At 43.6% G+C, this 24,336-nt stretch overlaps 9 protein-coding genes across 9 annotated transcripts; 4 read left to right on the plus strand and 5 right to left on the minus strand.

The window, feature by feature from the left end:
- Positions 1-1,327: 1,327 nt before the first annotated feature.
- On the plus strand, positions 1,328-7,138 carry V865_000248 (uncharacterized protein; the record flags this gene model as incomplete). The annotated part of the gene is made up of 7 exons (XM_066224080.1): positions 1,328-2,082; positions 2,134-2,459; positions 2,508-3,174; positions 3,222-5,458; positions 5,521-6,048; positions 6,104-6,965; positions 7,039-7,138. The coding sequence occupies 7 exons, from the start codon at positions 1,328-1,330 to the stop codon at positions 7,136-7,138; spliced, it is 5,475 nt and encodes a 1,824-aa protein (XP_066080177.1).
- Positions 7,139-7,829: 691 nt separating this feature from the next.
- V865_000249 (uncharacterized protein) lies at positions 7,830-10,986 on the minus strand (the record flags this gene model as incomplete). The annotated part of the gene is made up of 16 exons (XM_066224081.1): positions 7,830-7,894; positions 8,067-8,175; positions 8,236-8,321; positions 8,407-8,442; positions 8,515-8,734; positions 8,839-8,960; positions 9,041-9,118; positions 9,182-9,288; positions 9,343-9,460; positions 9,603-9,767; positions 9,830-9,888; positions 9,953-9,961; positions 10,029-10,218; positions 10,317-10,401; positions 10,555-10,871; positions 10,935-10,986. 16 exons carry the CDS (start codon positions 10,984-10,986, stop codon positions 7,830-7,832), a joined length of 1,818 nt encoding a protein of 605 aa, XP_066080178.1.
- A 412-nt stretch (positions 10,987-11,398) lies between these two features.
- On the minus strand, positions 11,399-11,988 carry V865_000250 (uncharacterized protein; the record flags this gene model as incomplete). Its single annotated transcript, XM_066224082.1, has 3 exons — positions 11,399-11,543; positions 11,639-11,914; positions 11,981-11,988. The coding sequence occupies 3 exons, from the start codon at positions 11,986-11,988 to the stop codon at positions 11,399-11,401; spliced, it is 429 nt and encodes a 142-aa protein (XP_066080179.1).
- Positions 11,989-12,784: 796 nt separating this feature from the next.
- Positions 12,785-14,464, plus strand: V865_000251 (uncharacterized protein; the record flags this gene model as incomplete). Its single annotated transcript, XM_066224083.1, has 7 exons — positions 12,785-12,842; positions 12,903-13,039; positions 13,114-13,176; positions 13,262-13,569; positions 13,711-13,888; positions 14,065-14,200; positions 14,286-14,464. 7 exons carry the CDS (start codon positions 12,785-12,787, stop codon positions 14,462-14,464), a joined length of 1,059 nt encoding a protein of 352 aa, XP_066080180.1.
- A 329-nt stretch (positions 14,465-14,793) lies between these two features.
- Positions 14,794-15,911, minus strand: V865_000252 (uncharacterized protein; the record flags this gene model as incomplete). The annotated part of the gene is made up of 3 exons (XM_066224084.1): positions 14,794-15,150; positions 15,258-15,403; positions 15,602-15,911. 3 exons carry the CDS (start codon positions 15,909-15,911, stop codon positions 14,794-14,796), a joined length of 813 nt encoding a protein of 270 aa, XP_066080181.1.
- A 413-nt stretch (positions 15,912-16,324) lies between these two features.
- V865_000253 (mitochondrial-processing peptidase subunit beta) lies at positions 16,325-18,502 on the plus strand (the record flags this gene model as incomplete). The annotated part of the gene is made up of 6 exons (XM_066224085.1): positions 16,325-16,390; positions 16,504-16,707; positions 16,933-17,230; positions 17,470-17,980; positions 18,039-18,192; positions 18,296-18,502. 6 exons carry the CDS (start codon positions 16,325-16,327, stop codon positions 18,500-18,502), a joined length of 1,440 nt encoding a protein of 479 aa, XP_066080182.1.
- Positions 18,503-18,931: 429 nt separating this feature from the next.
- On the minus strand, positions 18,932-20,238 carry V865_000254 (uncharacterized protein; the record flags this gene model as incomplete). The annotated part of the gene is made up of 2 exons (XM_066224086.1): positions 18,932-19,017; positions 19,122-20,238. The coding sequence occupies 2 exons, from the start codon at positions 20,236-20,238 to the stop codon at positions 18,932-18,934; spliced, it is 1,203 nt and encodes a 400-aa protein (XP_066080183.1).
- Positions 20,239-21,052: 814 nt separating this feature from the next.
- On the plus strand, positions 21,053-22,108 carry V865_000255 (uncharacterized protein; the record flags this gene model as incomplete). Its single annotated transcript, XM_066224087.1, has 1 exon — positions 21,053-22,108. One exon carries the CDS (start codon positions 21,053-21,055, stop codon positions 22,106-22,108), a length of 1,056 nt encoding a protein of 351 aa, XP_066080184.1.
- A 421-nt stretch (positions 22,109-22,529) lies between these two features.
- V865_000256 (uncharacterized protein) lies at positions 22,530-24,139 on the minus strand (the record flags this gene model as incomplete). The annotated part of the gene is made up of 3 exons (XM_066224088.1): positions 22,530-23,253; positions 23,338-23,459; positions 23,633-24,139. 3 exons carry the CDS (start codon positions 24,137-24,139, stop codon positions 22,530-22,532), a joined length of 1,353 nt encoding a protein of 450 aa, XP_066080185.1.
- Between the last annotated feature and the right edge of the window lie 197 nt (positions 24,140-24,336).

Below are 24,336 nucleotides of genomic sequence, written 5' to 3' on the forward strand. Positions count from 1 at the left end.
GATTCTTGCATGACGGATGCAAAAGATATACTGTATGTCGGTTGACATGACGCTCAAGACCACCGAAGTATTGTGGAAAGGAAGAAATCAGAAGTCATAACATGGCATGGGTAAACAAACAGAACACGAGCCTCAAATAAGAAACCAGAAGATTCAATTCTGCTCATCATTCACATCATGGGTGTTGGTAAGGCGTTTCGGCCTCTGGGGTAAGAGGTGGATAATGAAGATGGAAGAAGCCTCGAGAGCGAGTAACCTGACGACCAAGACGTCACTACCATCACTTTCTCATGTTGCATCGCACTAACATGTCTCGTGTTCTTAAGCGAGAGTGCTGTTTTCTATGGGGGATGGACCGAGCTCATGGGATGGTGGGATGATGGGATGATGAATCGAGTCTAGATTGCGTGGATGTTTGTCTATTTGGTTGGATGAAAGTGTCCGTGCGTTGTTATTTGTTTTTTCACCATCAGATACCACACTACCACACAATCAAACCACCCCTTGCATGCATACCTCCCTCTTTCTTTCTCTTTCTCTTTCTCTTCGTTCCTCTTCTTCTTTTCCGTTACGTCTCTTTTACGAATTTAACGATTATTCACGATTGACGATTGACGATCTGACGATTTCACGACTTTGCTCCCTCTCACGACATTCTGGATTAGATAGAAGAGACTGACTTGCTTGCTTGTAACTTGTTGGTACACTTATCAAGAATATCGCCATCCACATATTCTACCCAAAAAAACCGTCATTCCGATCTTCACTCGACAGACCACACATACACACACAATCACCTCCTTCAACACTCATAACCCGTATTCTTACTTCATACTCGATACTTCAAATGGATCGTCAAACATAACAAACATACCTTCAAACCTTTCCGATACCATCTCGATCCCTACACAGCACAGCGTAGAATATCATTCAACGTTGTTCTTAGCCTGCTCCACATATCGCCCAAACATCTTTCTTCATCAACAACCTGGCCTATCGGATGTCATCTTAAGAGTTGTTCTTTCATCACAGCTGCATCCGTCTTCATCCATCTTAACGAAAATAATCGCAGATTAGACAGCCAATCTAGACGAAAGAATAATCATTATACCCACAACTTTTACGATTCCTTCTTACGATTGTTACGAGTTACGACCACATCACGAAGTAAAATCAGTCACGTTTCCTACATACATCGCCTCCCCCTAAACACTCAGAACCGTGCGTGAAACCGACAGTTATAACATACTATACGTTTCACCATCACACTCCAACAAAGAGAATACAGTAACGAATATATATGGTATAAGATATAACGATCATCAACATGACCCACTCCTCTTCACTCTTCTCACCGAATAATCATATTCGACATTCCCACTACCTCCAACCCGATACCAACAACCTCGTACCTCCCCAACCTCCAACAAGCTTCGGTAGAAGTAATGGATTTCTGAAGAAGATCCCTTCTGTCTTGTTCAACAAGGAGAGAACCCCAATCAAGAACAAATCAAGTAAAGCCAAATCAAACATCTACGTTGATCCTTCTTCCCCTCAACCCATGAAGCTATCTACTGCCCAACCTGCTTCATCGACCATCGACCATATTCCTACAATCGTAGGCGAGAAGGATAAGAAAACCAAGAAACCTAGAAAAGCCTTGGCGGATTTGTTCGGTTGGGGCAATCATCACAATCACAACAACATCCAAGTACAAGCCCAGCCTGTATCTCCTATACCGGAGAAAACAACTTTCGCTCCTGCTGTTCCACCGAAAGACAACCCTGCTATGTTGAAGAAACTCCAAAGACCTCCTTCCACCAAATCTTCCGCCTGTCATCTAAGTTCGTTACGACCACCAATCCAACCTGCGGTCGTATCGAGACCGTCGATTGGAGATGACCCTTTCGTCAGAAATGGACAAGGTGCAGAGGTTGTCGAGCATGTCTACAGACATGGTGCTCAAACACCTTCGGCCAAGAGCATCGCTCTTGATCGACGAGCAAGTGTTTCTTCAGGTAAAGCTATGTCTTACAAGACAATATCCAGCGATGTACACAGTGCGAAGGAGGTGACTGAAAGGTAAGTAAGACCGCGATAGATTACCGAGAGCTGAGCTGATCACTTCACTAGATACCAACCAAATATGACTGGAAACACTGTGGAACAACGACGAGTATCAGCTCCACTGGCCTCTGCTCCGCTTGTAGATATGCCCCCTAGATCAGCATCTCTTGGTAAGCTTCTCGGAAGCACCATGGCCCCTCCTCTTCCTCAGCTTCCTGAGTCGCCTATCGAAGCAGACGAACCCCCTATCAAAACTCTCAAGAAGGAGAAGACAAAATCTAGAGTATGGGGACTACTCGGTAGAAATAAGTCAAAGAAGGAGAAAGTCAAAATTCCGTCAAACGGGGAAGCTCCGGCTTTACCTGCGAAAGAGGCATGGGCTCAACCAGCAGGTAAGCTGAGTGTAGGAAATACAAGACAGGTACTGATATCTCCCTCAGCCGCTCCAACTACATCGTCGCTTTCGGCTCATATCGATGATAATTACGCTGCTGCTACTATCAAATCCAACGTTAGCTCAATGCGATCTACCAACCGTCAACGACCCCCGTACCTTCACATCTCAGCACCATCTATGGATGCTGGTGAACGAAGATCTCCTGTCACCGCCTCCACCATGTGTTTCCCCAACTCCGCTAAACGATCGACATTTGGTGATCAAGAGTCTTCGCCTAACAGCACGCCTTCCAAGTATCCTATCAGCTCTGGAAGAGGAGGTGTCTGGGAAAGTGTCGTCGGTACAGCTGCCACTCGAAGTTCCGATGGAGAACCATGTCACGCGATCGAAGCTTTGATGGGTCCATCTCGACTTCCCAAGAGGAAAAGCCTCACTGGTCTCTTTGGTGTTACCATCAAGAAGAGTCTCGAAAGGATTAAACCTTCTTCGCCACCAAGATCCCATGCTTCGCTCTTCCATCATCATCGTGTTGACGCTTCTCCACCTCGAATCGCTGCTGAACCTACTCTCCGCTCTCTCGCAGAGGAGATTGAAGAAGCATCTGAACCGTTCAAGGCAGCCATCGTGCCTTCCGACAAGTTTATCAGTCGATTCTCAGCTCAAGATGAACCAACAGAGAAGAAAGCCGAAATCCTTCGAAGAGATCGTGAGTGAACTTTGGATTCCGAACAAAGCTGACCTTTGTAGCGAGTCTTAGGAGAGTCGCATCGGCCACCGACAAACTGTTTACTCTGGTTTCATGCCTCGACTTCTCACCTGCATCCAGCAACAGTCCTACTCTGCACCATATGGGATCACACAACTCTCTCCGAAAAGGTCTCAATGGTAGTCCCACGCCAGTTCGTCGTGTGAGGTCAGCCATGCTTGCCAATAAAGCTAGTGGCAGCTCACCTAGACCGCCGTCTGTCAATGTCAGCCCTCTCAAACTTGCTCTTCACCGTGCTCAAGCTGCCGCCAATCACAAGAAAGAGTTGGAGCCTTCATCTCCTAGAGAAAGTCTGGTCCGCAAAGGCATGCGAAATATCTTTTCACCTCCTTCACCATCTCCTGTTCCGCCTAAACATGGGAAACCTTCAAAACCAGCGAAAGATGTCATTGCTGCTAAGGTCACTGATGAAGGGGTCGGTATGGGTCAGACTATGGGACCTAATATCATACAAGATCGGACTCAGTCTATCAAAGGTAGCATCGCATCTGATGTACCCGCTGATCTTAAAGCGTTCTTGGGATCTACTGCTGTTCATGAAGTTGCCTCTTCTCCTGGTAAGACAGCTGTCCTCGGTTTGCCTGCTCCACCACCGAAAGATCGAGTTCCTGTCCGTCGACCCGGTCCCGCTCCGCCTGCCTTATCGTTACCTCCAGTACCAGATATGCCTTACCCTGATGACATAGCTGCACCCAACTATTCGCAGACTGACTTTGATCACACCGAAGAACATGACCTTAAAGATTCAATGTTCAGTGACATGCTTTCTGTCGGTAATAACGATCATCGAAATACCTTCGATTTCACCAGTGAATACGCTTCTCTCCATCAAGGTGATCAACGTGCTTCGTTCGTCGAAGCACTCAAAAAAGTCAACAGCGTTCAAATGTTCTTGCCTGGTGCTGCTCCGCCACTTCCTGCTCTTCCAGTGGACTTGTCACTTGCCATTTCGACCTCCGAAGCTACACCATCATTCCACATATCTAAACCATCCGACAGTACTTCCGTTCATGATGGTTCTGAAGATGAGGAAGAAGACGAATACGACGCCGATGACGGAGACGATGAAGGTTTGGAACATTCCGCTGTGATTGGTCGAGTGACGGGTTTCGCCAAAACATCCCCTGTCAGAAGAGAACCATTCAAAGGTCAATTTGCATTCCAACAACATGTCGCCACCATGCCTCGTCAGGACAGTCACGCTTCTTTCGGTGCACCTGAACCTGTTCTTGCTGTTCCTGATGTCGCTCCTACCCATGGACGTCGAAGAGGTCACCACCGAGGTGAATCTGGTCTGAGTATTGCAACTATGTCAAGTATCGGTTCTGTCATTGGTACTGGTAACGAGCGTGAATACACCAACTACTTCGAAGTCAACTTTACAAACCAAAATGGTCATTCTCGTCATCAATCTATCACTCAGACCATTCACGAAGCATCGGATGAAAATTCACCTAGAACAGTGACCTCTCAAACCTCTATGTCAAGTGTCAACCAAGTGGGTGCCAGACCTACCACTCGAAGGGGCCACCATCGTCGAAACTCGTCTATCGTATCTGTTGATTCGCTCAGTGAGACTATCGGTCACACTTTCTCCGTCGGTCCTCCTATCAGCTCTCGCAACAGTCGTTATGGATATATCAGCAAACACCGCCGAAACGCTTCTGGAGAAAGTACCTTTGGTCGACCTGACTGGGCGGCTCATCGACGAAACTCCTCATCCATGTCTACCAGTTCCAACTTCTCGATATCGCAAATCGTCCGACCTGGTCTTGGTGATAGGATGTTCCAGCTTGATGGTGGCGTCCAACTGACCTCTATAACCGGATCACCACCTGATGAACCGCCCAATTCCAGACATGTTCGAAAATCATCTTGGGATAGTTTGTTCGATGGTACCAAAAGTAGGATTGACGATTCATTATTCGATGATTCACGCCAACATCGATCCCGAGATTCCATCTTTGATTCTGATAGCTCCTTCAACCGATCTTCTGCAGATGTCGATTCACTATTCGGACCTGAGCAAACTTCCGCGAAGAAGGACTTTTTCCTCAAGGGACTTCGACCGATTTCCATTGTCAGTACTACTACGAGTGTTTCCAATGGCGATGATACTTTCCAACACGTCCAGAAGTACATGCAGAATGTTGTTACTCCTGTCAAAGCTATGGCTAAGGATTTTGAAGCTTGTTTGCAAGCTGACGGCGAGGACATGTCAAATATGAGTAAGTCCACCAGTCGTCAAGTGATGACGGGGAAACTGGGCTGATTATTTCGTCGTATGTAGCTCCTCTTGGAAAAGTGAAACCGAAAGCCCATACTGGACGTCAAATGCTCGGTTCATCCATCTCTCGACCTCAGAGACCTGGAAGAAGAAGACTTGCTCAACTGATCATTACTGAACCACCTCTTGACACCCCTGGTCTTACTTCTCCTTCAGCATCGGAGACCTCCAGTCGACTCTCGCTCGACACTGATGCAGCTTCGATCACTCTTGGTAGACGAACCAGACCGACCGGTGCTGGTCACTATCGACAAAAGTCCTCTGCTGGCGTCAATGTCGACGCGACCATCCATGAAATGCCCTCTATGGCTACTCTTCGAGCCAATAAGTCCTCTGCAAGTCCAAGACCGCACAGTCTAATCTCGCGAGAACCTACCATTGTGGGTGTAGATGACTTGGGAGAGGATGAGGAATTCGATAGGATGAAATCTGTTAGAAACTGGGTCGAATGGGAGAGAGAAGCTGTTGATGAGTTTAGGAAAACCAAAAATTGCTGGAGAGATAGTGAAGAGTCTAAACATGCTTTAGAAGGTGAGCTTCATGTCTGCTTGCCTCAACGACATTATAACTGATTATTATATGGTAGATTGGAAAATGCCCACCACTACCGAGGAGATCGCTGCGTTCCTGGCTCAATCCACTCAAGCATACAAACCTTTAGATCAATTACCATTGGGTAAGATCGCTCATCGACGTAAATCCTCTTTGAGCGATTCCAGAGGATTGTGTTCACCTTATGGCTTACCTTTACCTCGACCTGAACCTTCGGTTAACAAACCTAAGATGTCTCTAACTACGAAATACGAAGAGAAGAAATCGACATCTTCGACCATATCAGCTTCTTCTGCATTCGCATTTGCTTTCCCATTCCCTGATGATGTACCTGAAGCGCTTTGTGCACCTGCTCAACCGATCTCGTCAGTATTCGCTCAGTTCGTTACTGACAGTCACTCTCACACTCCGCCTTCGCCACCTTCCACTGGGAAGGAAACCAAACCTTCCGTTCCATTCCAGTGGAATTTGCCCTCAACCTCGACTTCAACAGTGGATCATTTCGGAATCAAGAAGTTCCTTGAAACCGACAACGGTGATACTGCCAAAGAAAATGATCAGAAGAGGAATAGAGTGACTAGTACAGCTAGAAGACAGGCACTGGGATGGGGTAGAAGAAGGAACTCCGATGGACCTGAAAAGACAATTGGATTGGGGTATAACAGATATGGTGCTGTACCTATGCCCAACACGGCTGTACCTCTACAAATGAAGACTACCAATTATTCGGTGAAATCGAAGAATAGCAAGTCTGAGATGATGAAAGATAAGAGAAAACAGAAGATGATTATATTTGGTGATTCGGTGTCTTTCTCTTCGAATTCGAACAGTGATGGAACAAAGAATAACATCTTTGTGGGTGGAGCAAAAGGTCAGGAGAATGATAGTATGAATAGGTGAGTTGTAAAGCCATGCTGAAAAGATCATTAGATATATGTAGCTCATGTGTGGTTGCTTGACCTTTTATAGACAAAGCTCGAAAAGTAAATTAACTGCTAAGACTCGATCTCCTGTCAAGAAGAGGACGCTGAGACAGGTGGCCAGTACACCTAGAACTTTGAGGGTATGAAAGTAGTGAATGAGAGAGGATGTTTTGCTTTTGCTCTGGCTTGAAATGAAATTGGGATAGATATGGATTAAATAGGGTTGATGCTTTCTTTTTTGCGTTCTGCTTTGCTTTGCTATTCAATCATTCAAGATTTATCAATGTGTATATCTCTTTCTTTTGCTTCTTCTACTTCATATTTCTTACTTAACCATATATCGGGTTCCCATTTTCTCCTGAGAATATCTAAGATATTCTCTCTTTCCCTTTACTTCTGCTTCTGCTATTTGGACAGTAAACGTAAATATTCACATCACGTACATATACAATATATCTAGTCTTGTTAATTAATCGTTTTTCATAACATCATAATTATTGATTCGAGATAAGACTTATTTGAAGATATATCGTATATATAATGTGAATTTGATTTGATGATGAGTTATGAAATAACAATGGGTTTTGCGAAACGAATTGATACAGTATGCGGAAGTGCTTTGCACTACAGTATTCATTCGGTCATTATCATTCGTCTAGACATTAGGGTTGTTCATCATAAAATCTATCAATTACAAAGGATGAGATTAAGTATAAATTTGAATTGCAAATGAAGTGATAGCTCTTGGCAAGAAAGGAGACAGCACAAATCAATACCATTTGATATTCAATCACGATATTGGACTTTGGAATCTGACGGACATCCTGTCGGTCGGTATTATCGAAAGTTCAATTTGATGAGGAATAAGAGGATATTCATAGATACGTGAACTGAAGCCCAGCCTATGGACATAAAAGTTAACGTATCAGCTACATTTCTGGACTTAGTATTGAATTCGAAGGTAAAGTGAAATAAACATACCACATGCAGGTACTATAGTGAAAATAAGGATATATGATCAGTTCTAGTCGTTCCTCGACTCAGAGACTTGGTAGCGTAGTAAGATTCACTCACCCAATTCAGGATATTCTCTCATCTCGTCCAATCCTATCTGAGAGACGTTCACTCCGAATGCTATTGACATTAGTAATCTAGCTATGAAGGAGCTTATCAATTCGGATCCCTGATGGCGTGCACATAACATGTCAGCTCAGGTACGACCCCTTGTATGTAATTCACTCACCCATATGATCGAAGAAGCTGTGAAAGTCAATGGGAAAGTATAGGGATCTTCGGGAGTGGGGTCGAATCTGAAGAAAGGGTATATGTCTATTCTTTGTTGCATCAGCTCTTGTACCTAGATTATTATGTCCTGGTACGGTAAGATAGTTGGTGAGATGTAAGATGGACTCACGCTGATTAGGTCCAAAATGCAAGATCGATAACCAGCCTATGCATTCAAAATCAGATCGACACAAACATCCATATATAAAGCCGAGAAGGAAGGATGACGATGACATACCTAAAAAACCAACCATCGTGACATTCTGAGCTAAACCTCTACAATAAAAACTCGTTGCCACATTTTCGACATGTTCCTCCCATGGTGTAGGATATCCCACCAACAACTGTAACAATCGATGGTAGGTGTGTGACATCTGTAAAGGGAATATGATGATGACTGAGATAGACGAGAGAAGTTGGACGGTAGCATATTGAGTGGGTGAACGTAATCGGGCAAACTATATTCATTATATTACTGTCAGCATGAGAATCACTGATATATGTATGCTAGTGGAATTGATGTTGGACCTATATTACGTGTGTAACGGATTACTTGACTCACGAGATTACGATAAAACACATGATATACTAGTTGGAAGAACAATTTGTACAAGAAGAGTAAAGCTCGGCTTCGGACTTTTGAAGATAAAATGAAGAATGATATTTGCGCTAGTAGTTGAACAGCTATAGGATGATCACCACATCATCAGCTCGTATTCCTCATTGTGATCATTATCTGCTGATTCGATAGATGGCACACTCACTGATCACCCATGAATATACCCATGTACCTGCATCCAAGGAAGTATGAGGTAAAGTTGTCAAGTACAAACTTGCATACGCTACCAGTACACAGATACATTGTCAGCCTTTTCCAAGATCGATATATTCGTGATGGAATTCACCTTGTCCTGCAATAAGGGAGAAACAAGCGATAGCCAAACAAGTCATGAACCATAAGAACCTTAACCAAGATGCTGGGAAACGTCTTGATAAATGGCCACCTAGGAAGCTATCGGCGAGAAGTCAGCTATGACATTGGAATCTGTTATTCAAGTTAACGTACATCTGCGTAACGGTCGATAATGGTTGTCTATAGGTATGTCTCTTATCCCTCTTCAGTTTGGAGAAACATGCTATTGCCGGCATCAACATAGCTATGAACGATAGAGTTACCCAGAAAGCTATTTGAGTGTATTTGAAACCAATTATATCAGCTTGGCCATAATTGATAAATAGTCAGGAGCACTATCTTCGTAGGGTTTTTATTCCTATTCTCTGCTCAAGGATATGGATGATGAAAATGAAGGATACCATATCACTTACTCTTCCTCTCCCAATCTACTCCGCCATCCACAGGATCCTTATTACTCTCCCACCTTTTCCTCAACCCGAACAAATCGAGATGATGGGCTGCTAAACCCAATAACAAGGTGGATGACCATGTTAGGGCATATGACAATTTACCTCCTAATTTAGATGGCCACCAGTCTGCATCCAGCACGTTGTCAGTCCATGTTGATATATAGATGATTGGGATGGTTGGAACTCACTAAGACGGTAGAGTGAGAATAGATTGGTGATGAAGAATAGAGCTACAGCCAAGTACATCCTATAAGACTTGTTCAGTCAGGTCATCATTCAATCTTGTATCGAGTGGTGTATCTTATGCTTACCCAAAATACCTGAGAAGACCAACGTGATCGTTAATCAGCGTCTTCACTGGAGAAGCAGACGGACGAGCTGACTCACCAAATCAAGAAGAAATAGAAATTAACATCTAGCGGTAAATCCCTCTCTTCCCCTTCATCTCCATCTCCATCGCCGGGTGTAGGTGAAGATGGATCATCTTTCGGCTTTTTAGGCCAAGAAGGAATTTCGGGGAATGGATCGTCTTTGTACGGGTCAGATACAGGGAAGGGTAATGAAACCCATATCCAGACTTGTGTCAGGGATCAAGCAGTCGTAGAGTTAACCACCGTTTCATACATAAAATGGAGTCGAAATCAAGATTGATAGTTTACAATATCAGTGACAGACTTACCACCACACAAGGTAAGATGACCAGGACGAAATGTCTCTTCCACCATGATTCCAACCATGTATTAACGGTATTCCTACTTGGCTAACGTGTCGTACCAGACACCAGAAACGATATCAGCACCTTCTTTTCTCACTTTTGACATTCAACATGGTAGGATATTCAATTATCTCTCTTAATTCACAATTCAACGAATCATCCATTCAAGTCTTGATGGAAGACGGAAGATGTACTCACCCGAAAGAACCATTTAGTCCATCTTTCATTTACCCCCTCCTGCCCTTGGCCTTGTATTTGTGAGGGATCGATCCCACTCAATCGTCGAAGTTTCCTCTTATATCTCTGACCTGGTTTACCCAAATTCAAGTGCGAAGTGACAGCTATCAGATCTTCACCCAACGATTTGTTCTTCCCTTTACCTTTGCCCTGTCTGTCGATATTATTGTCTAATGGTCTATTCTGAGTGGAAGATGAAGATGATGACGATGGATCTGCCGTGGAAGGGAGGGGTAAAGAAGGTCTGATTTTCTGTTTATGAGGTGAATTCGTTTTATCTATCATCCGAGGCTATCACCATCAGCACAAGATATAGATGAAAGAGGAGGGGAAGGACATACCCCATAATCTATCTTGAGCTCTCTCAGAGCCTTTGGAAAGAGGAGTGAACATTGTCTTTTTCTTTTCGTCTTCGTATGCACATCGGGGTCGTGTCCGTGGGCTCTATGATATCACTGAGTCGTGGTTCTGGCTTCTTATAGCTTGTTGGAGTTGGTCGAAGTGATTGTTGAACGTGCACTGTAACTTACCGAAATTATGGACAAACGGTTATCTTAGCTCACCGTCGCGTCATATCAAAAAGTCGAGCTGACACGGTGATGTCCGGTGAACAAGAAAAGACATGGTACTACTGAAATGCATGAGTATGAATATGAATCGGGTTATATATACAACAATTTATGTGACTGGATATGACTAGATATATATACAAGTATAAACCAACGAGAATGGGATCCACCCTGTCAAACATCTTTTCATTTCGATCTGTAAAAGTTGGGTTTCTTTTCCTACGAGTACTCTACCATTATTCGGTGAAATATCGATATCCTTCGGAAGTAGGACTAGAGGGTAATTGATAATTCTTGGTCTTGTCTTTACCTTGACGGATCACATCTCCTACCGTTACTTGGGTGTTGATGTTGGACGATTGAAGATCGTCATATATTCCTCTATTCATATCACACACACACACATGTATGTCACATCAGCTTCGACTTGGAGCCGCTTGAGAGAGAGAGAGAGAGAGTTGGAATGATATACTAACAATAAGATTTCACCTTTCGCAGAAGGTTCCATATGCCCTCCTATAGCTGAGAAGATCCTAGTTTTGTGTGTTTGATCATCAGGTTTCCAAAGTTGTTTATCGATTTCGCTGTGATTGTATGTGAAAGAATTGCCAAGACTTGATGAAGTGGGTGAAAGAGATGTACCACCGGGCGAAGTTGGTTGAGCAGTTGTATTGCTTGTGGGGGTTCGTCTGATGTTGATAGGTGGAGTTGCAACTATTTCTTTCAATGCAGATGAGGATGAAGTAGGTGAGCTGACGAGATACGAATGATGTAATTAGTATCTGTGAAGGTCATTTGACAAAGTGTATTGAACTTACTTGCTCATCTTGCAACGAGTTCAGTGATTGATGTTCTCAGGTGTAACATGAATTGATATTCGATATGATGAGTTGAGGGTCAGTAGAGAAGGAAAAAGAGAAAAAGTAAAAAGAAGAAGGTAGAATGAGATATCAAGTCGTTTTATATGAGTGTGTTTGTGTTGGTCAGAAGGTCATTTACCTTGCAAAGTGAGTTTAAGCATCACCATCCTTTGTATGTCTTCTATGGTGTGCTGTGTCTATGGTCCATCCTTTCATCAATAGATCAAAGGATCGATCTTCCATCGTCTTCTTTCATCCTCGTTCATTCGGTATACGGTATACACACCGAGTTGATCCGACATTTACTTGCATCAGAAGACATCTTCTTATTGTGTCATCGAAGTCCAGAGGATGACGACGTGCATAGTCATGATCAGCAGACCATCATCCTCAACCTATTTGTGAGAAGGCCTGTCTGGAGTTTATTTGTCGCCGATCAGCCAAGTGGATCATGCGATCTTCAATAGGACTCCTCATAACGCCGCAGGGGGTATCTCTGCTAGGTATCCGTTTCGCAATGTTCCTACATCCCCAGTCATTCATGAAGCGCAATATGTTGAAACCCGTGCATGACATGCAGATTGCCCATGAGCCGGTCCGAGCTCAGCCACGTGGTTTCAGTTCAACGGGATCAAAAAAGTCATCCGTCTCTTTCATCCGCTGGACCCGTCCCCAACTCAACTTCAGCATTACTGACAACAACATTACATGAGATACCTGACTTGGCTCTCCTCATTGCTTAGACAAGATACGAAAAAAAAAATGAGAGGATCAGCTAAGCTCACTGGCCTGATACGCTCCACAAGGGTATCGTCAACTTGTAAGCTCTTACACTAATCTCCACCCGTTGATTATAGCTTATACAATGTTCATTTTATAGCCCTTCGAAATGTACGATATGCCACCACTTCAATGAGGATGCCTGCCATGTCACCTACCATGACGGAAGGTGGGATTGCGAGTTGGAAGAAGAAGGAAGGAGAGAGTTTCAGTGCCGGTGATGTTTTGTTGGAAGTTGTGAGTGCTCTCATCACTCTGACAAGCAGTAAATCCGAAAGGGAACCGGGACTGAAGTTGAGCTATAACATCAGGAAACCGATAAAGCTACGATAGATGTTGAATCTCAAGATGATGGAGTGATGGGAAAGATCATTGTGAGTGTATACACAAGAATTTAGAATCAATAGACACTTGATGTATCTGTATGATATGAGCTGATCCTGGTGAATTGTGTCCTAGGCCCAAGACGGTTCATCCAAGATACCAGTCGGACAAATCATAGCTATCTTAGCTGAAGAAGGTGATGATCTGAGTTCTATCACTATACCAAACGATTTATCTCCACCAGGTCAAGGTCAAGGTGAAACTTCAGCATCAGCTTCGAGTAGTGAAGCATCAGCACCGAAAGAAGAACCAAAGAAGGAGGAACCTCAGGTAGAAAGCAAGAAGGAACAACCTTCTTCATCTGGTACGGAGCAGCATGAGACTGGACATGGTCATAAGGAAATCAAACATTCACAACCTATCTTCCCAAGTGTAGCGAGATTGTGAGTTCCATTCTACAATTTCACACTGCACATTACCCAAGACTTTGGATTCAAAATACCTAAACATCCTGTCAAATCCCCCTTACCTGAATCTGACTTATCGCCTGCATGACACATGACTGATGATTGGCCATTTCATAGATTACAAGAATCCCCTCTGACATCCGAACAAATATCCAAACTCAAAGGAACAGGTCGACATGGAATGTTAACCAAGGGAGATGTGTTACTAGCTTTGGGCAAGGTGAAAAATGCTTATGGGTCGGCGGAGAAATTGAATTTGGATGTGATGGGTCCAAGTGGGAAGAGGGCAAGTGAGGTGAGTAAAGTTGAATGGAATTTGACCAAGATGTTCTTACAACAGAGGGAAAAGAATTTTGGTTCAATCTTCGTTTTCGTCCTTGCTTTTGGAACTGCGGATGATATCTCTACCACAAACTTTAGGATATGACATAGAACGGTGATACTGACTTTTCCGATCTTCACAATTTATAGAACAAAGCTACTTCACCTAAAGATGGTGCTGCTCCAGCTAAGAAGGAAGAACCCCTCGATGGACCAGCTTTACGTAGATTGATTTTGGCTGGATTATCAAAAGCTACTGAACCTGCTAAACCAGTTATCGATCATTGTGAGTCAAAAACAACAATATATATCACCTTTCCTCTTTCACCCTATCCCTTGCGACCTCGTGTTAATGTCATTTTCATGCTCAGCATCCCTCCCTCTCTCATCAGATTACGATTTCGACTCTATCATCTCTCCCTACGCTTCGCTCTTACCTCCCCCTAAACCGCAAGTCAACATCCCCTCGGCGGACAAGTTGGCTGAGATTGAAAGTACTGGATTGAGTGGTAAGGGAGCGAAGAAAGATGAATGGGCCGGGCTGTTTTGATCGGATCGGTGTCAAATTAATTGAGGCTTAGTATTTTGGTGGGTGCAATGCCATGTCACGGCGATGACAGGATGCATATGGATTATAGAGTATTTGGTTGCTCTGCCTTTTTATGATTCAAGTGGGAATGACATATATGCATTATTTGCTTTTCCCCTTCGTTTCTCGACCCGTGACGGATCTATTGATCCATACCCTCGCAATCCACAGATGATTTGATTTGACCTTCAAAGTGGATCTCACAATCTCAAACGATCTGACAACCCTTCTAAACATTGAATATCTATCATATTCATCTCATCATATCATCGTTATACTCTTCATCTAATTTACTTTTTAACATTAAAAATACTCAACAGCGCGAAACAGCCATACAATAACCCCACAGGATAAGCCACAAGTAACCTCTGATGGTTCATCCTCAAAACAACCACGAAAATGCTGGATGCAGAAAAGGTACACCAGGCGATACTGATTGAACTTAATATATAACCTATAGCTGAATCTATACCTATACCCATACCTATCCCACCTAATCCCACCATTGGAAGGAGACAGTAACCCAATACTGAGGCTGTACGATATGCGTCAATGCCAGTTTCGGACATTAGGTTGAGGAGGAGGTAGATTGCTGTGGTTCCTAGGAGACCTACGCCGTAGATGTATGAGAATTGGGGTTTACCAGACTAAGTGAGAGAAACGAACATTAATATCAACATTAGCATTATTGTGTCTGTGTGTGTGTGGTATGGACTGTATACGGTGAGAAAAGTGAAAAAGTTAGTTTACTCACGAGTAATAGGAAAAAAGCAAATGCGAAACAGAATACGAATGGACCTGCCAAGTCGGCATCATCCATTATATTCTCGTTGACCCTCGCTAATGGGTTGAGGACGGTGAGGGATTTCTGTAAGATGTGCGAAGGGTTTATACCGAGTTCTACGAATACATGAAAATCAATGAATAAAATGATTAGCTATATTCTAATGGAGTATACATGATTCTCAAATTTGACACCAGGATTGAGATGAGATCCAAATCCATCACACCGATCGTGATGATGGATGAAGAAACGGAGAGGGTTATTCCCTCAATTTGATATTCTTAACCAGTCAAATCAGAAGAGGAGTTACTCACCCTCCATCAAACTAGGTTCACCTTCAAAACCCCCAGTCCCAAAAGCCTCCCACCATTTCCCTTCACCAAGCATCATCCTACCATTCGCCATATTCATGTTCCCCGTTGCTCCAAATGCCGAGCTGCCTACGCCCCCCACACCAGAGCCTGAAGGCCCCATACTACCTTCAAGGGAGGATCTCGAGCCGGGATAATAGGGTGATCCGGATGGTCCGCTGGGTTGACCACCGAAGAATGCCAGTGGTTCGGATGATGAGGGAGGGGCATAGGGGGAATAGGAGTTGGGCTGCTGTTGGAATAGGTGTGACATTGTGATTGTGATTGTTTCACTGAAGGTGAGGGCTGTATCTTCGAGTGAGATGATGTGACTGTACTGTGCTAGTTTGAGTACTGCTGTTCTACACTTTGGTATACTCACTCGTCAGTTCTTACTTTTGGAGATGCGAACCAGAGAGAGTTGAGAGTGGTGACGTGCAGGTACAAGCTCGTCGCGTGTCAATGTCCCATATCCCCCCAAGTGCCACACTTCGGAGTTATAGCCCGAGTGATGGTTAGTTCCGAGTTGCGCCGTATTCTGCTCAAGCTGACTGGTTGATCACTTTCATCTTTCATCTTGGACGATGGATGGATGAGCACGACTGTGAAGCTTCGAGATATTCATACATCATCCTATATCTCACCAACCCATCCTTACCTAAGTCCTTACTCCTCAACTCCATCAAAATGGTAGCATCTCGACTCATCTCACGGGCTATCGCTCGACCCCCCGCCCCAAGGGTACTCAAACCTGTAAGTATCGTATTTCTACTGGACACATGGTCTCGTCTACGTATTTATTTATACACAAAATAATGGAATTCATGATATGGGTACTGATACTTTATTTTATTGGTGACTTATAGACATTCTCAAGATCGCTCGCTGCCGTTCATCCAGTAACTCTCCCTTCCCAAGACCCAGAAACCAAGACATCGGTATTATCGAATGGATTGTCGGTATCGACGGAGACGATCCCTGGATCGCAAACTTCGACAGTGGGGTTATGGATCGATGCTGGATCGAGGGCTGATGCGGACGGTGCTAGTGGAACGGCGCATTTCTTGGAGGTAAGTCAATGGCAGTTCGGGGTGGGATGGGGGCGGTGTGTTCATTTAATGGTAGCTTGGGGTGGGCTGGGGGAATACTATATATACTAAGAGTATATATAGTTGCTATCTTAGAAGATATGTGACGAGGGTTGGAGGTTACATCTACGATGAAAATCAAAGGGGGAGAAAAGCGAAGAAAGATGAGGTAACATCTACTGACCCGTCTGATCCTCCCCACTACAGCATCTCGCTTTCAAAGGTACCAAATCCAGATCTCAAACCCAACTCGAACTCGAAGTCGAGAACATGGGTGCCCACCTTAACGCTTACACCTCAAGGGAACAGACCGTCTACTACGCCAAGGCATTCGACAAGGACGTCCCTCAAGCCGTAGACATCTTGTCTGATATCTTGCAGAACTCGAAATTGGAGGAAAGTGCCATTGAAAGGGAGAGGGATGTCATCCTGAGAGAACAAGAGGAAGTTGAAAAGCAATTGGAAGAAGTCGTCTTTGATCATTTGCATGCTGTTGCTTACCAAGGTGAGTAAGGGGATTTCATACGATGGATGATGGTCGAGAGAAGAGGACGGCAACATCATTAAGGGAATGATGTCATGGGAGAGAAGGTGGGAATGAGATTGGAGGTCACCTGTAGTATAGTAGGAGAGATGGTCGCGCAAACCTCGTGGATCATAGAGAGTGAAAGCGATAAAGACGTAGAGATTGATTCGAATATGGATGTGAGACCAACACACTGACTCACGCTTCCCCCTACCTAGGCTACCCCCTCGGAAACACCATCCTCGGTCCTAAAGAGCACATCAACTCCATCTCCAAATCCGATTTACAAAACTACATTTCCAAGAACTACACCTCCGACCGAATCGCTTTAGTCGGAGCCGGATCAATCGAACATGAGGCTTTGGTCAAACTCGCCGAAAAACATTTCGCCAACTTACCTGTATCCTCCAACCCCGTTCCATTAGGTGGACAAGCTCATTCCCCCACCGACTTCCTCGGTTCAGAAGTCAGGATCAGAGATGATACATTGGACACTTTGAATGTTGCTATTGCCGTTGAGGGTGTTTCATGGAAATCACCAGATTACTGGCCAATGTTGGTCATGCAATCCATCTTTGGTAATTGGGATCGATCATTGGGTGCCTCACCATTATTATCATCTAAATTGTCTCATATCATCTCTTCAAACAACTTGGCAAACTCTTACATGTCCTTCTCCACTTCGTACTCTGATACTGGTCTTTGGGGTATCTACTTGGTTTCTGAAAAGTGAGTGTCGTCGATACATTGGATATCACCGGAGCATCAAAGCTGACTTTTTTTACAGCCTCATGAACATCGACGATCTCGTCCACTTCACCCTCAAAGAATGGACTCGAATGTCCATATCCCCAACTATCGCCGAAGTCGAGAGAGCCAAACAACAGCTCAAGGCTTCCTTGTTATTGGGTTTGGACGGTACCACTGCCATTGCTGAGGATGTGAGTGGGATTTATCATTCTCTTTGCAGACGCAGATGAAATGAGGATTGTTTAGAATAACGTGCACAAGCACAAGCTGACAATTGTTATTCGGCGAACTTAGATCGGTCGTCAACTCATCACCACCGGCAAGAGATACACCCCCAAGGAGATCGAGCGATACGTCGATGCCGTCACACCCGAGGAGATCCAACGTGTAGCCAGGAAATACCTCTATGACAAAGATATCGCCATTGCCGCTCTTGGTAGAACTGAAGGTCTCTTCGATTATAACAGAATCAGAGCCGATATGTCTTCTATGATCTACTAAGGGATTGGCCATCGGGATAGATTTTGCGCAAGGGGATATATAAACTATAAAAAATACACTACTATGCATTTATTCCTGCTACAAATTCGGTTGCAGTCTAGAGATCATACAGATTTCTAGCTTGTTAGATCTTTTCATTCTGCTTCTCTCTATCCTCATAAATGTGAAATGAAGTGAGTCTACCTTGTCTTGGCAGAAGTGATTATTTTCTCAGCTAGCACATTCTGACATTGGGGCAACAACCAAACATGTTTCGAATTTTCTCTACTGTAACATAGCCAGGTGTGAATGTTTAAGATATGAGATGAATATGGCCTATGCTTTGCGTACACATATACATTCCACAAGACCTAACTACTGTATACGGATGTAGGCATGAAGTGAATGGTACCGAAACTACTTAATCAACACCTCTTGAACCAGTCCTACCTAGTAAGGTTTGAATCGTCTATTCTTCTTGAGTTCTTCGACTTTCTGTTTATCCGATTCGAATTTGGAACGCAATTCGGCGAGTTCTACGATCAACAACATCGAATAATCAGCATCAAAACGTCTGACTTATATAAATAAATTGGAAAAATTTGATCGAATGATGTTTATAGATAAAACCAAAACTTACCTTGTCGTTTCCTCTCGTTCCTCTGGAACTTATAAAAGTCCTTCAATTCTCCTGCCCCACTTCCTTCCTTCTTCTTCTTCAACTTCTTCTGGAAGTTCGTTGAGGCTACACCGACTCCGCCCTTTCCAATTCCAAACTCATCACCTCTCGCACCTGCTCTTCCATATCTACCTGATCTGACCACCACCGTGAATCCATCTTCGTCCACCAACGCTCCTGCGCCCTGAGCTTTAGCCCTTGAGGAAAGTAACAGTCCATGTAAATGATCGAATCGGTCCATCGAGGAATCTGCATATTCCTTTACGGCACTGAGGTCGGGTCGACAGCTCGCATATAGTGATGTATAATATTCCAATCCAGCAGGTTCTGAAGGGTATTTTGTAAGATTGATGGGGTATGGGGTGGAGGACATTAGACGAGTGATTGATATTGGATCTAGGTAAATGATATGACATGAATGACTTCCCGATATTCCTAATGGAGATTGACGAGGGTTCAAATTTGGTAAAACGATTATCTCAGGTACACTGGGTGGTAAGGCGTTTCTGGCATTTCGACGTTGTTGACGTCTCTGATTCTTGGTGAGTTTGATTGGTATATCACCTTGAAATTGAAATTGAGGTTCTGTCTTTTCCTCTTCTTCCTCATCCTGTTCTTCTCTTCCTTGTTTGGGCTCATCACCATCACCATCAACATCTTCGTCTCCTTCTTCATCGGAATCCGACTCCGAGTTTACATCCAATCCCCTCACCGCTTTCTCCAAGACATTATCTCCTCCATGCGACCCGCCCATCTTAACATCCTCCACTACTCCCCATTTACCGAATATACCCCTCAGATCTTGCAATCCCGCATCTACAGGTAAATTAGTCACGAACAGTGTTCGATCTTCTGGTAAGTCCGCTTTCCCGTCGGAAGTAGAAGACTTCGAAGTGTGTGGTCGAACGTATATATAATGCGTAGTTGGTTTACTGGATGAAGGTGAAGGCAGGAGTAGAGGGATAGGTAGGAAGTTTGAATATAATTTTGATTTTGATTGATTGTTGATCTTCTTTGATTTCGACGTAATTGTCGACGTCGATTTTGACGATGTTGCTGAAGGTTTCGTTTTGGGCATGTTTGAAGCTGTCATGGGCTGTCACCTCCTAGACCCATAGAATGTTTTGAGATCAGATGGAATCGATGACTTGAGAACATACAAGAAACATGCACAGCTACGAGCTTCATATTCGTCACTTGCACTTCCAATTTTCAACTTTTCGATTTCATGAGGACAAGCAAGCGGCGATCACCGCCAAGCTTCTGATGACATCACGAGAAAACCGGGAATGAAGAGTACCTCAGCTGAAAGTGATGGAAGGAGGCAGTGAAGAAAGCGAGCAAGCATACATACCTTGAATGTATCAGACATGATACTGCGATGGGTCAAAATGCTTCTCATATGCTTCGCACTGAGGGAGCTAGTGCAGAGAGTACGAGAATAATGCATCCTTGGTCTGGTTCCTCATGCTTTACATTGCATTGGGTACTGGACTGGAAAAATCCTCCGAGATACGAGATAAGTCAGGTAGGTATCCGGAGCAGTACGAGTACTTTTTCCATGTTCCCCACATCCACATACTGTCCCTTCACAGTCGAGTCCACATCATCTACTGCAATGAGCGTAAACCATGCCCATGTCTTGAGCTTTGCGTCAAGACCAGGACCCAACGTCCATTCAGCGCCGTCAGCGGAATACTCTTACGGTGACAAGTGCCAAGATATCCATTCCGACATCTTCATCGACCTAAAAAGCGGTGCGATAAGACGTATAAATACTCTATTAAGCTTGTACCTCCATAATTCTATTTCTTAAATCCAGAAACCCATTTTACATCATCGATACCTCCGTATACAACCATACCATATCATACCCTCTAACACCATACACGATGTCAGTCGAAGAACACATTCAATCGTCCCTCTCACTCAACAATGAACTTCTCTCCGTCCTCTCGTCCACCGACCATTCCATCCCAGATCTCAAACAACAACAACTCTACCTATCTGACCTTACATCCCAACTATCTTCCATCGACGCCAAACTCAAAGAACTAGATAGAGGAAGGGAAAAAGAGAAGAAGGAGCATATCTCCTACCGTGACTCGGTCTTCAAGAGATTCGCATACAAGTCTACAGGTAGAAAAGAGAAATTCGAAAAGAAAGCTGAGAAAGAGGAAAAGGATTATTTCGATAATTTACATTCTACCCAACTTGCTCAAGATTCACGTAAACAGCTCATCGAACTTATCGATCAAGCTAAATCTGCTGAAAATGATTTGAAACAGTTGGTTGATAAACATCAAAATGCACAGAGGGAGCTGGATCAATTGTACGATTCGATCTTTTCAGGATCAACACCTAGATATCCACAGGAAGATGATCTAGAACAACAATCCAACGATGCTTTGTCGGCATATCATTCTCTTCGACAAACTCTCGAAGCAGAACTACAAATTAAACACCTGTTGGAACAAGCTAGTAGAGCTATGAGAGCCTGTTTAGATCATATGCGTGGTGCGGAGGGTTATTCAACATGGGATATGTGGGGAGGAGGTACAATGTCAGATATGATGGAAAGAAATGAACTTTCATCGGCGGATCGTCAATGGTCATCGGTCCAACTTTTAACTCAACAAGCTAAAAACCTATCACGATCGGTGAGGGATTTACCCCAAGTTAGGGTAGCAATGGGGAATATAATGTCGGATGTCTTTTTCGATAATATATTTACGGATATGGCTTTTCACGATAAGATCAAGAATAGTATATACGAGTTGAATGTCGCTGCTGATGTTGTAGAGAGGAATAGGCAAAAGAATGAAATTAGATTGAATGATATGGGAGGGGAATTGAAAGGGAGGGAAGAGAGGTTGGAGAGGAGTAGAAGGGATTTACAGGATTTGAGAAGCGATATATTCAGACGGATAGGAGAAGGGCAGAAGTAAGAGAACGTCAATATATATATATAACGATATCAAAGTGAAGAAGAAGGAACAGTACTAGTATCGTGTGGAAGTGTTTCTTATAATCATCAATCATTGAGCTGTATGCTGTATCGAGGTAATTCGATTCTATAATTACCGACATGAAAAAGAATATGAATATGCAGGAATTATAATTATGAACATGATATGTGGAATCGACGATGATCATGTTTTTATGCATTTTCTATCGTACTTCTATCTCAACCCGTGATTTGCTTGTATTTATGATTTAATGAAAAGTGTACATAATTATTATCCCTTGCGCATCGATCTTAGGCTCAACTATATTTATAGATATCCCCATTCACCGTCTTTGACCATCATTCCCCACCAACTATCTGTTCATCCTTGATTCCTCTTGACTTATAGACGTTGAAGCTTATTATCGATGTAAATTACCTCTCCATTCCGTCCCCTTCTCTCCCTTTTCCTCTTTCTTCTTCTCTTCGTCCTCCCTCTCCTTATCTTCCTTATCCTTCTTGTCCTTCTTGTCCTTATCCGCCTTCCTAGCTCTATGATCAGCCTGTTCAATCGCTCTGACCACATCGATCACTTCCAGAGGACTCAGATCGAAAGTTTGCGCCAATAGAGGTACCTGCGAAGGTGAGAGAAGTAAAGATGGATGATGGGCTTTCGATTTGATAGGTCCAGGTGAAGAAGGTAATTTGTCTTCTCCCTTTTCTGTTTTTGTCGATGATGATTGATATACCATTGATTCAGGCGTGGTAGTCCCGTCGATCGATCCGGTAGTCTGCCCTTTAGCCTGTTTAGGTATTTCTTCTTTCCTCTCATCCTTTTGCGTATTGTCCTCCCTCACTATATTAGTTAAAGTATCCGTAGCTAGACCTTTCAAACTCTCATCTTCAGGAGAAGAAGTTTCATCCGGAGCTCTATTCTCTCTTTTCCCTTCTATACCTTCCTTGGTAGCATAAACATTTGACAGTTCTCTTGATTCTTTCTCGACTATCAGACCGTTCTGTAATAAAGTTTCGAGGTATAATGCACCTCTCCAAGCTTTGTAGTGCGACCATGCTCTCCAGAGGACATAGAAGAATGGGAAATTGGGAATGACGGGGATGATAGCGAATGGCCATGTTACGGGGGTACTAAGTGATAGAGAACAATCAATATTAGCGGTGTGATTGTGGGGATACATTGAAATACAGTGAAACCAGATGTTATTCACTCACAAGATCAAAGATCTGTACATCATCTTACGATGATACGGTATTCTATGTAACAGGAATCGATGTAATTTCGGTAACAGTGGTGGGAGGGTTGTACCTTTTATTTCAGGCCGTAAGAGGGGGATCTATCGTATGAATCGAGGTGATAATTAGCTATGAAATGATTTACCACCAAAGGTATGAAATAGTATGGCACGATGTTGATATCGAATTAGACCAATGGTATATAACATCTTTCACTACATCTCTTTTCGACCACCACTATAGATAGCTTGTACGATCCAGCCGATCGACTCACCTCTATTCTCTCACCTACAACTTTCCCATCCCTATCCACCTTTACTCCTTGACCCTCTTTGATCCCTTTCAATGACCATTCCTCAAACTCTATCCTATCCATCAATTTCTCTCCCTTCTCGTAAAACCAGAATGTCCATGAGTCCCTGGGTTTCTTACCCAAATTCAACCACGTATCGCTTGCCTTGTTCAATGCCCGGGAAGTGAGTGATGGTGGACCTTGAGAAGGTGGTTTGTCAGGTTGGATGGTCTGAAATAACAACAAAGGTGTCTTGGCTGACTCCGATCCCGATCCAGACTCCGTAGGTCCCAGTGAGTCATTGTGTGAATGTGATGATTTGTTGGTTGGAGGGGCAGCAGGTGAAGGGTGATCGGAAGTAGGTGTACGTATAGGATTAGGTGGTGGAGATAATGGTAAAGAATGTGGTTTGGGTACTTTGGCTAGAGGTAATGCGAATATCCTAAATGGTCTTGGTCCGACGATAGATTTGGGTATCTGAGATGACATGCTGGGTAAGTGGTTCGTCTATGTGAGGTACAAGATTCTGAGATTGTAGTATATGAATGTATGAATGTGTCAAAAGCAGAATGGCAGATCTGTCTTGTACAAACTAACTCCGCGATGAAAATCATTTGGTGCAACATTTATTCGACATGTCCTTGATTCAGGATATCCCACTAAATAAAGGAGACGCGTGGTGGTGC

Source organism: Kwoniella europaea, chromosome 1 (genome assembly GCF_036810445.1).
Source record: "Kwoniella europaea PYCC6329 chromosome 1, complete sequence".
NCBI lineage: Eukaryota > Fungi > Basidiomycota > Tremellomycetes > Tremellales > Cryptococcaceae > Kwoniella > Kwoniella europaea.